Source organism: Prionailurus viverrinus, chromosome D1 (assembly GCF_022837055.1).
Source record: "Prionailurus viverrinus isolate Anna chromosome D1, UM_Priviv_1.0, whole genome shotgun sequence".
In the NCBI taxonomy this organism is placed as follows: Eukaryota; Metazoa; Chordata; class Mammalia; order Carnivora; family Felidae; genus Prionailurus; species Prionailurus viverrinus.
The window spans coordinates 72624799-72637500 of NC_062570.1; the positions used below are offsets into that span (position 1 = coordinate 72624799).

The 12702-nt window shown below is 36.8% G+C and overlaps 1 protein-coding gene across 17 annotated transcripts in view; it reads right to left on the minus strand.

Annotated features, from left to right (window-relative positions):
- SOX6 (SRY-box transcription factor 6) overlaps positions 1 to 12702 on the minus strand; it is a 614016-nt gene that overhangs the window by 197086 nt on the left and 404228 nt on the right. For all 17 annotated transcript variants that reach the window (XM_047877037.1, XM_047877035.1, XM_047877036.1 and 14 more), the window contains 2 exons: positions 9079 to 9251; positions 6157 to 6225 (listed from right to left, as the gene is read on the minus strand). In XM_047877037.1, coding sequence (XP_047732993.1) covers positions 6157 to 6225; positions 9079 to 9251 — 242 coding nt within the window. The remainder of the gene's footprint in view (positions 1 to 6156; positions 6226 to 9078; positions 9252 to 12702) is intronic.

A 12702-nucleotide genomic window follows, 5' to 3' on the forward strand; every position in this document is an offset into this window, starting at 1 on the left:
TATTTCTGATCTTTAGACAACTACTTCACATAAAAAGGTAGTCCTTATTCTGCTCAGCAGATACCTGAAATGCCTGTAGTTAATCATATTGAAGGAAACAAAGGCAAGGTTTATCTCCTTAAAAGGTGAAAGTCCATCTCAAATTATTCTGTTTAATGGTTTAAGAACAATTACCTCCTTTCTTATAATATTAGCATCTCTTTTGGTTACCAGACAGGAAGAAGAACGCATATCTAATGGTGCTCTCCCATGACAAACACACAGAGACACACAAAACATATGAAGAGCACACAGGAGTATATTGTAATCAAAATGGAAAACACTGTGTATGAAAAAATAGTCATATACTCTTAAGAACAGAGTAACGTCTCAGTGAAGAGACAAATACTTGGCTTTGTAAACAAGCAGCATGTATTACCACATTTAAAAGGGACAGCTTTCCGATGAGACAAAGAGTATGTGCAAAGCAGCAGCAATGACATTTGGTTCAGGCCTTCCACAGATGGAATTTGCCATCTAATGTATGTATTAAATGACTAGGGAAGGGCAATGAATATTGTACACTAATTGTGAAGATTAACAAAAAGCTAAGAATTTCAAGTTTCACAATTAAACTTAAAAAGGCATGTGTATACAAATTCATGAAATCATTGGCCCTGGCCCAGGAAGCCAAATGCCCAGGTAATACCCCAGCCAGCCAGTCTACTATTAGGAGACCACTGTTGTTCCATCAGCAATGTCAGGAGAGGACACAGCCTATATAACACACAATATAAGCCATTTGAATAACTCTAAAATTGGGGTTTGAAGAGACTATATTTTATCAAAAACTCAAAAAGTAAGCTTCTTACCAAGATATTTTCATGAGCTAAATTCTCCTCCAAAGATTAAGTTTTAGCAACAAAATGCCATCAATGTTTCCTAGTAACATGCTATTGAAACCAAAGAATGTGGGATGTTGTATCCACGAAGAATAACTTCTCTAGATTCAAAAACCATGACATGCTCAATTGAGGTTGTGTAAATAAATATATAGGTGGATCAAGAAAGCAGGATTTAGGGGCGCCTGGGTGGTGCAGTCGGTTAAGCGTCCGACTTCAGCCAGGTCACGATCTCGCGGTCCGGGAGTTCGAGCCCCGCGTCAGGCTCTGGGCTGATGGCTCAGAGCCTGGAGCCTGTTTCCAATTCTGTGTCTCCCTCTCTCTCTGCCCCTCCCCCATTCATGCTCTGTCTCTCTCTGTCCCAAAAATAAATAAACGTTAAAAAAAAATTTTTTTAAAAAAAAGAAAGCAGGATTTATAAAGTATTTTCTCCTTTGCTTAGACTAGACTTACATGTACTGGTTGATTAAAATACTGTAAATATGCTTTGATGTGTCCAATAATTACAAGTGAATTTTGTTTACCTGTCAACATAATTCATAAATAAAATGCTACAAAAGACTGGCTAAGATACTCTAGTGCAATGGTAGGGGACAAGGAGGATGAAATTACTGAAGCAGTCATCTGTCCTTTGGAATTAAAGGATGAGAACTGGCATTCCCAATTCCAAGGATCATATTCCATATCTATTCCATACCTATTCCATATCTATTAGTTTGGCTTTCCATACACTTGATGAAAACTGTGCTATTTTTGTCCTGGAAGAATCAAAAATGTCCAACTTTTTCTGGGCTCTATATCGGGGGAATTACTTAATATGAAATAAATTAGAGGAATCACCATTTTCCCCAAAGCACAAACAGAGGGATTTGAATTCACTAAGCAAACAGCCTCCTAAAAGATCTGTTAATATTAAAGCATTTTAATAATCATTTAAAGTTATTAACCTGATTTTTTAATGGCAAAAATTGACTCATCAAAAAAATAAAAACATTGATTCACAAAGTCATTCATCTTGCTTTCTAAACATGGTTCACATGGTCTTAAATGTATCTCTTTGAAAATTTAGTTTAGAATTTACCAAGGCAAAAGTATGTTAAAAATTATACTTAAGGAAGAAAAAAAATAATATGGTTTTTAACTACACATATAAGTTTTGAATGATTGCACATAAAATAAGCATGGGGACTTTTACAATACTGTTTTCATCATGTCTTCTTCCCATCTCTAAGGAAAAGTCCTGATTTCAATTTGTACAAGCCATTCAGGTTTTCATTTGCTTCCATTACAATAGGCCCAGATGTGTTGGTGTGTGGTTATTGTAAGAGGTTAGACACTCTTCCTTTTCTTTCTATTATAGTTTGCAAAATCAGGAACAACAGTACTGATTCACAAGTCAGCATTCTGAACTATAAGCAGACAGCAATCCTGAATGTAACCAGCTGATACTCATGATCCAGAGCCAATTGCCATGGCTTAATCTCACTGATTTTGTTAGCTAACAGGTTCTAGGACTCAAGATTTAAAAAGAAGAAAGAAGGTCAAACTTGCTCAAATGGTCTCTGTATACATTTGTTCTCAGAAGGGAAAGTACGTTTTGTACTCACCTTATTTTACTCTTTGTTCTGTTTTGTTGTCAAACAGGAGAATGTTTCTTTCATGATAGAAAAATGTGTGCAGCATCGCTTAAATCTCATATCTTGCTCAAAAAAACTGTATTAAAATTAGCCCACCAATAATCTCTCCTAAATTGGATCATGTCTATATTTTATCAAAAACCATATTTGAAAAATACGTTTAATCCATTCCCCTTCCCCCAAAACACCTGAAAGTCTGAATATCAAATACCTGCTTCATAAGTGTCAGAGATAAATATGTTTTGTGTAAGGAATATTTTTAAGCGTTAGAAAAATTCTTCGAATGGTCGCACACTGATAAGATAAATACTGACAAGATATGCAGTAGTAACTGCGGTAGCTCAGGACAGAACAAACTATAAATACAGGTTGTTGCTTCCTGTTATTTTTTAAATATAAATTCTTATTACGAAGATTCCTGTATTTCTAAAGTGAATGCAGCTCTGACACTTTGAATCTGTCTCTGATTTTATAATTTACACAGCTGAGATCAAGTGCTGATTAGCTTCAATTTTTAAAAATTTAAACAACGAGAAATATCCATGATTTTAAAAGTAATTAAACTTCTATTAGAAAACCCGAAAAAACAATTTTCCTATCTTCTCAAATTAAACATTCCGATGAATAATATTTTAACATCATATTCTATAGTTTCCTGAAGAAGGCATCAATTTCATGTGGTAAAGTTACAACTAAAATCATATGTTATCAATAAATGCTATTTCATAAAAATGCTGTGAACTGATTTGGTTGCTATTCATCTGACATCCTCAGTACCACAAAACAAACATCAATTAAGACAGCTACTTGTTAGAAACACCAGTGGACTGACAAGTGAAATACATTCAAAATAAATAAAGAAGTAAGTAATGAAGATGTAGAAAAACATTAACAATAAATAACTGATAAGGGAACATCTCAGGAAACTTCTTCCATTCCTGCTTTACAAATAGGAGAAACAGAGAGAACTAAATGATCAAGTTATTTAACACCTACTGAGTTCTTAGAGAGGAATCCAGAGAAAAATGTAGGAAACCACAGGCTAAAAATCTTGACCTTAGCAGTAGGAGCGATACTGAAAATTCTAATAAGGGCAGAATCAGGGAACACCTGGACAGTTATTTAATTAAGGATCTCAGCATGAGTTATAAAAGAGATAAGATATCAGGAGGAGAAATTATTCTGAGATTTCATTGTAAAAGCTGACTGTCAAAAATGCCAGAGACATTCCATCTCCTCTGTATTTGGACTCTATTTTGAAACACACAGACTTGTGTATGAAAGATAGAATCAGAACTAATTAAACAACAACAACAAAAACACTGGTGAAAACCCTCAGGTGAAGATAGCTGGACAAAATGCCAAATGAGGTACAAGTACTTCTTCAGGCACCAAATTGGTACTTTAAATGGAACACCAAGTATGATTAAGAAATGAAGCAAGGCTCTAAGTTAACACCACTGGCTTTCACCAATGAAACAGTAGAAGAGTAAACTATGACTTCATGTGAATTAATATTTTTTTCAATACAGTAAGATATATGGGGCGCCTGGGTGTCACAGTTAAGTGTCTGACTTCAGCTCAGGTCATGATCTCATGGTTTGTGAGCTTGAGCCCCACATCGGGCTCTGGGCTGACAGCTCAGAGCCTGGAGCCTGCTTCAGATTCTGTGTCTCACTCTCTCTGCCCCTCCCCTGCTTGTTCTCTCTCTCCCTCTCTCTTCTTCCCTCTCTCTCTCTCAAAAATAAATAAAAATTAAAAAATAAATAAATACAGGAAGGTATAATATTACACTCAAGCAAAGGAATAATATAATTCACAACATACTGTCCCAACTAGGCTGAATAACAGATCCCAGAGGTTAGAAAATATCCACAGCTGGCTCAGTTGGTTAAGCATCTGACTCTTGGTTTCAGCACAGGGCATGATCTCACGGTTCATGAGTTTGAGCCCTACATCGGGCTCTGTACTGACAGCACAGAGCCTGTCTGGGATTTTCTCTCTGCCCCTCCTCTGTTCTCTCTCAAAATAAATAAAACAAGAAAGAAAAGAAAAGAAAAGAAAAGAAAAGAAAAGAAAAGAAAAGAAAAGAAAAGAAAAGAAAAGAAAAGAAAAAGAAAGGAAGGGAAAGAAAGAAAGAGAAAGAAAGAAAGAAAGAAAGAAAGAAAAGGAAAGAAAGAAAGAAAGAGAAGAGAAAGAAAGAAAGAGAAGGAAAAGAAAGAAAAAGAAAGAAAAGAGGAAGGAAGAAAAAAGAAAGTATACACAGCAACCAAGAGAAACCACAGAGGCTGTGGTGGGCACACATAAATTTGGGATGAGTATTCCTGAGGATTAATCACCAAACAGTTCCTTATTTTATGGCTTTCTAGAAGTCACATACCTATGTTCCTTTTTTTTTTTTTTTATTTTTTTTTTTTTAACGTTTATTTATTTTTGAGACAGAGAGAGACAGAGCATGAACGGGGGAAGGGCAGAGAGAGAGGGAGACACAGAATCTGAAACAGGCTCCAGGCTCTGAGCTGTCAGCACAGAGCCCGACACGGGGCTCGAACTCACGGACCGTGAGATCATGACCTGAGCCGAAGTCAGACGCTTAACCGACCAAGCCACCCAGGCGCCCCACACATACCTATGTTCCTATTCAAAAGTGGAGGTCAGTTCCCTTACCGATCTCAGAGAGCCATTAGTTAAATTAACCATCAAGTTTCTAAAGGAATGCCAGAAATCAGAATCCCTTCCCAGACCGTTGTAATCATTATCTATGCATTTGTGTTACAGTGCCACAACAAAAAAGGGGAATTTTGGGGGCGCCTGGGTGGCGCAGTCGGTTAGGCGTCCGACTTCAGCCAGGTCACGATCTCGCGGTCCGTGAGTTCGAGCCCCGCGTCGGGCTCTGGGCTGATGGCTCAGAGCCTGGAGCCTCTTTCCGATTCTGTGTCTCCCTCTCTCTCTGCCCCTCCCCCGTTCATGCTCTGTCTCTCTCTGTCCCAAAAATAAATAAACGTTGAAAAAAAAAAAAATTAAAAAAAAAAAAGGGGAATTTTTAAATTGTGTTACAATTATTTGGGAACACGTTTTTCTTCCTTTCTAGATTGTAAGTTCCTTGAAGACACATAATTATTCATTGATGTTCACACTCCCCACAGCACCTAGCAGAAATGCAGTTACTATTTCTTAAAGAACAAATTAATCATTATCAATCTTTGCCCAGGTCATAAGACTCTTCTCATAACTGACCTACTCAGACAGTCCTAACAAGCAAATAAGTATAAGCTTCTCCCTGTGATACTATTAAGACGGTAAAATACAAAGCAGAAACTGGTTTGTGGCAATAAAAATAGCATGTGTGTGCTACCTTTGAAACCATTTAGGTTTCTACTGGGTTGTGCTAGGCAAATGGCAGAAGGAAAAAGAGATAAGGTTTATTCTGTTTACGTGTCACATCAGAAAAGAAGGCTTAGACCACCACGCGGTCGATGTTTCCTACATCCACTCATACAATTTTATACAACCTCCTTGAGCAACAGCCCTGTTGGTGCTGTAAACAGGAAAGGGGCACATTTGCAGCATTTTCAATTCCGTTTTCAAGGAGGAAAGTATCTAAGTATAATCAGCCGAGAGTAATAAAATACACTGACCTGGATCTGTTGCTGCAGGAGATTAATTTTGTGCTGCTGCTGCAGAAGTTGCTGCTGTTGTCTTGCAATCTATCAGAAATAAAGTTTCATTAAGTTCAAATGAAATGCTTGCACCTTTGCCATTACCCCAGGTATCTCTCTTGGAATTGCAAGAATGCTTTACTGTACTTCTATGTGAAACAGTTCCTATAAAATGAGAGAGGCAGACTTAGTAAGTTGGAGAAAATGAAAAATTTCAAACAGGTGCCGCCTCTCTGCTTACCCCCTAAATCTCTCTCTGTAGATGAACAGGACCCCTTGTACGACATTTGTGAGCAGTTCATCCATATCTGCAATGGTCGTCGGGAAAGAATGGGAATTTTGAAATCTGATCTTTGGACAAAAAAGACAGGAAAACTCTGGCTACATTTTCTCAAGAGCTTAATTTGGATGTAAAAAGTAAAATCTGTAAGCAAAGACAGGAAATAACTTTCTATTACTTACAAACATGGTCTATTTGGTGAAATCTTTTCTGAAGGGAAGATTTTCAGAGCTGATAAAACTTACAAATATTGTCAAGGGAATGCAAAAGAAAACAGCAAAAACTCAAATCTTTCCTTTTTTCTCATTGATGTCACACATACAAAGCATTTTTTAGAAACAAAATTCAATATTCATCCATTTATCCTTTTGAGGGCAATGTGTTCATTTTAAAGGTCACGATCCACATATGAGTTTTACCTTCATCCAAAATCAAATTCAACATGTTAACACGTAATCTGGCCTATATAAAGAAATATTAACCACCTAAAGCAGGCTCTGTGGAGGATCCGAATCTGCCCCTCAGAAGAGCAAACAACTCCTTTAGCATAATGGTGCTTACTATAAAACATGAGGAAGGCATCAGGCTGTTTATTGCCTCAAAAGCTGAAGTCCGGGGGATACCCCTTATGAGAACACACTGCCAGCGTAAGAAGCTAGACCGAGAAGTGGCCCCAGATTACTTAGAAGGCCTTGGTTTTGTAGTGCCCTATAGGTAAGAGTTACAGCTTTTTTTGTTCCTATTTCTTCTATTTCCAAAAGCCAATATTCTAGAATGGGCAATCTTAGAAGTAGCAATGAAGGTGGATCAGCCTTCAACTGTATATTTCTTGAGTCTTTTTGATGCTTTAGCCTAGAATAGAGGGAAACACCCAAATCACATTTCATTGAGCCCGAGATAACAAAAAATAGCAGTCTACTCCAAAATGTTGTTTTGTGGTTTCTGGTGATGACTGGCTCATACTGGAACTCATGATAAAGCTGCCCCTATCATAGGCTAGAGTTTGAGAAGTGGGACTACTCCCCTCCAAAGCTTTATAAGCAAAACAGAAACACTATGTAATCAGATTGGAAAGGCTCAGTCTGCTTGTCACTATTCAAATCAGAAATGGGCAACTCACTCGGCAACTCTAGGTATAGATGTGGGACCCTCTGAATATTTATTTCCTCTTAGCAAGCCAGTGAAACACTACTAGGCATCTAATATTGATGGTCCCTCCTAAATGATAAAGTGCTGCATAGAAATGCATCCAAAACACCACAGTGCAATTACTATCACCCACTCTAGACGTATGGGTTTGACACAGTGAAGTATGGTACATAAGCACCATGTGGCTCAAATTCTGAATTTTATTTGCCAATCGGTTGAGCTACATGCTCGCTTCATTGAGCATGACAACCTAGTTTTAAGTGTCATTTAATTTTCATTTTGAAATATAATTACAAAGTGTTCACTGTAAGATATCACTCGTCTGCAAATGTGTCAAGATTAATTTGTGCTAGCTTATTCACAAGTGTCAATAGTTAATTACTGTGTCATCTCTGGATGGCTAAATGACATTCTAACTTCTGATTTTTTACAGTGTTCCTTTATGTTATTTTCCATTAGGGGCTGAGTCCATATTCCTACATGTGGGCAAATATTCAAGCATATAAAATACCAGACGTCACAACTCATTAAAATCAACAGAGCATATATTGCTCTATATACCCCTATAAAATACATTTAACTGAAAAGATAATTCCAGTAATAATGTCAGATTTCTAAAAACTGCACATTAATTTGGGTCCATCTGATCTAAAGCATCAGGGACTACTCTATAGGATCATTGTTATTAGATTAATGTACTCTTATGAGACAGGAAAAAGGTTTGGGAAAGTGATTTATTTTTTAAAAGATATACACTTAAACTTTGCTATTTTTTCTTCTTTCTCACTTCTAAATCAATGAAATCAAATTCTTAGAGGAGCCATGTGCTAATTTGTTTTCAATGATTTACCTATGCTATAAATAGAGTGACCATATAATTTATCATTCAAACCCGGCCAACTTTTGCAAGTGGAATAGGGGTTATTAATAATTACTCTGGGAAACAGGCATTAGCCATGGTTATTCTGGGAAAACTGAGGCCTATGGTCACCTTAGCTTTAAAGTCAGAGAAAATCATGGGACCATAAGCTTAAAGATCTTCAAAGTTTCTCTAGACCAGCACCCTTCTTTTCCGGATGAGAAGAGTAGGCCCAGAGAGAAGCAACTTACTCATGGGTAAGCTACACTAGGATTGCATGCAATGCCTGTGTGAATGAGTCCCTAAGTAATTAATCAAATCCAAATGTTCTGGAATAACGTTATCACTTTCAGTTATGCCCCGTTGCTATGATGCCTTTCTTTGTTCTCCACATATCCCCTCAGTATTCTTAAAGACCCTGGATTTCCAGAAGGCTTCTTCCTTTGTTTTTCCATCTTTCTCTTTCCTTCTTCTTTTCTTCTTCTCCTTCTTTTTTTTATTTTTTTTTTTATTTCTAGGAATGCTTATGACAAATAAACCAATCAATGTGATTACTCGCTGAGCTTGGCGCATTCCACCTCTCCAGTTCATCAGCTCCTTTTGCAGGGCTCACCTGTTCTTGCTGTTGGCGAGCAAGGTCCATTTGCTGCCGTTGTTTCTCAATTTGTGAGGCTGCCAGTTTTTTCTGTTCATCATGCGCTGCCAAGAGCTGCTCCCGTAAACTGATCAGCTGGGTAATCATAGTAGAGAGTTGCCGTTCTTTCTCTGCCAGGCTCTCAGGTGTACCTAAAATGGAAGTGAGAAGATATCTCACAAGTTTGAGAAAAGTCTGAATGAATTGGGGAAAAGTGGAGGGCGGATTTAGAAAGGGACTACCCTAAGACACTTAACCATCTGGGACAGTAACTGGAGGTTACTGTGAGTATAGGAACACTACAGAGTATCAGTGGAATGAACACCAGAGTTAGTCACCGACCTGCCAATTAAAAGTATCACTGCTAATAAAATTCTCGCTCTTCCCTCTGGCTCTTTAAAACAAAACAAAACAAAACAAAACAAAACAAAACAAAACAAAACAAAACGCAGAACTATCCCCATTCTCGCCCTTTTACCATATTCCCTCTCTCTCACCCCCCCCACCCCTACTTATCCCCACCAAATCTATCTGATCAAGATAGGAAACCTATGATATTTAGTACCAAAGATTAGAAACCATGGGTTGTATTAATATTCTATAATATTAGCTAGTTATCTCTATCTCAGTGACCAACACAGGATCTAAGACATAGTAAGTGCTTAATAAGTGTTATAGAAGGAATTTTCCAATCAGTGATCTCATAAAACCTTTCTATTGTGCAAAGACCTGTCTCTGAAGCTTGGATGTCAGGAGTTGTTCTCTTGGCCTTGGAATGAGTTCTACAGAGAGGGAGGGAAAAAAAAAAACTGCCTTGCCTCAGGTAAAGATAGGATTGAATCTTATGTTTTTCCCCCTGTGAAGGGATCAAGCTAAAGTTCTCAAGTTCATCCTTAAAGGCAACAATGTTGCTTGGAGGCCTCTCTCACCCTTTTGTCATTTGTCATTCTTCAAAGGGAAAAAACACGTTCGAGGTTGAAAAGGTTATGCATAAGGATGTGCTGTTTAATGAATATGATGTCGCTGAACACTTATGGTATGCACTAATGGTGCTGAACAGTCTTTTTATGGGCAAATTGCACAGCTCTCCTAAGTAAAGGGTACAGAATCCTTTTGTGAATCTAAATTAGAGCATTTACCACAGCATAAGATAAGAATTTCAACCCACTGTATTTGAGCCACACAGGTTTCATTATGAAGAAATGATCTATGATTTGAAAGCTTTTCAGAAAGATGCCACCAGCTGTCAAAGGGGACAAAGATTGCCGATTTTTGTGTGTGTGGAAGAGTAGACTTCCAATCTCCTTATGAAACTCCCCTCAGTCCTGCTAAGAAAGCACGAGGACAATCTGAGAAACTAAAAATATTTCAGTTAGCAGTGGTCCTATTTTCTTAGTGGCTGCAGGGACAAACGGAGCCTTCAGAGGATGCTGGCTAGTACTTGCTAGTGTATGATTCCCAGAAGGTAAGACTGATGTCAGCAGAGAAGTTATGCCACTTAGGACTATCTTGGGGTTTGTAATATCAATTCAAGTCCTTAAAAAATAAAGAAACAAACAAACTGTCAGTATCCCATATGCTTAAAGATTCACTGAGTTGAAAGATGGCCTAAAATCAGAATTAAAAGAAAAATAATCATGAGATGATGTTAGAAAATGTATTCAACTGATAAAGGAACAAATACTGTATCCAGCTGTTCTTTCTAGCTACTGGAATTGATTTTTTTTAAATGAGTTTTTATTTCAGCAATAGGAATTTCAGCTTGGTAAAAAAAAGAACTTCATGAATACAAAAGCAGGTTCCCAGTAGGAATCATAAAATTTCTTCAAAAGTACAACAAGCTCAATTAATTCATGATATATATATATATATATATATATATATATATATATATGAATGAGAAGACAAAAAAAAGTATGAAATGTATTTATTTACTTATTTTAGTCATTTCTAATTAAAACAAAATACTTCCTGAATGGCAACTAGATACCAGAATACTGATACTATGGCAAGAAAAAGCAGACAGACTTCTCTACTCTTGTGCACTTTGGAGTCCAAAGTGCATGAGAGTAGGGAACCTTAATCAAGCAATTACACATATAAATGTAAACTAAAACTAAATAAGAATTACAAAATGACAGATATTTGGGGGAAGTTTACCAAGTTTGGGAGGCCCAAGTGTAAGAAAGATAGTCTGAAAAAGTAACAAATTTTCAGGAAGATGAATAGAGTTAAGTAGTCAAAGAGTTGGAGGGTGATCAAGGAGCTTTTCAGGAGAAACAACACAGGCAAAAGCCCCGGGGTGGGGGGGGGGGCAGTGGAGGGGAGTTCCAGTGTGTTTCACAAGTTGAAAGAAGGTAGTAAAACTTGAGCAAGGAAAAAAAAGGGAGGGGGAGTAGAGTACCAGATGAGGTACAGAGGTAGTAAAAGTTCACACCATTCAGTGAACTAATAGACCATGCTTGATAAACTTCATACTTATTCTAAGAATGTTTCAAAAATAACTACAGTATTTTAAATAAGGGATGAATGATGTGGTCATTCTACCTATGGTGTGGAAAATAGTTTGGAAAATTATAAGAACAGATATTTGGGATATATGGACATTTTATTGCATTTGTTTTTGGAAATATTCTGATCTACCTGTAATTTCCTTACTATACCTTTCTATGTGAGGTGAGTTAAGAGAAGACTTACTGGAAACTGGGAAAGTTACTGCATCACAATTCTTAGTTAAAGAAGAGAAGCATTCATAGGAAATTTGGGGCAAAGGCCAACACAAGAGTTGGATCTGGTATTTACGCTCCCAAGGAAAAACTAGAAGGTTTTCTCTTCTCCTAGGTTAAACAATGTTGTTTTAACAATCTTCAATACAGTCCCCTTCCTCCTCTACATAGGAAACAGAGAAGCTGAGGATAACATATACATGACTTCTTACTTAGCTTCTTCTGTTCAAGGTGAAGCCAAAGGTCTATAAATGCATTCGTGCTTCCAATGCTACTAGACATGTATATCTGCATTTACAGAATAACACAATTTAACTGATCTTTTTACAAATCAGTATGATATTCAAGTTGTTTAATTGTAAAAATTCAGTGACATCTAAATAATTTTTTAAAAAGCATGCCAGAGAGCAATATTTTTAGAAAATTTAGGCATTCATATAAGACTATTGCTATCTTTTCCTTAAATTTGAGGGGCACATATATATTTTGAATAGATGTGAGTGCCGTAATGAATGCAGTTGGAATGAAATATAGTAGCAAAACAAATCTAAAATTCTCCCTCAACGGGGAGTTTATATATATACATACATATATGTATATATAAATCTACATATATACATATATATAATTAAGGAGCAATCAATTTACACTGTACAATAGCTGACACTCTCTAAATGTGCATGCATGACCATTTTTCTGTTCTATACCCATTGTATTTGTCCACATATAGTGATTTACACCTAGGTAGTTAAAACCTGTAGTGCTAGATTTTTCTGTTTTAATTAACAGCAAATGTTTATACTGCTGTACTAAAAATAACATCGAATCTGAATCACATTAATAAACCAACCTGTGAACACAAGTTATTTCATCTCAA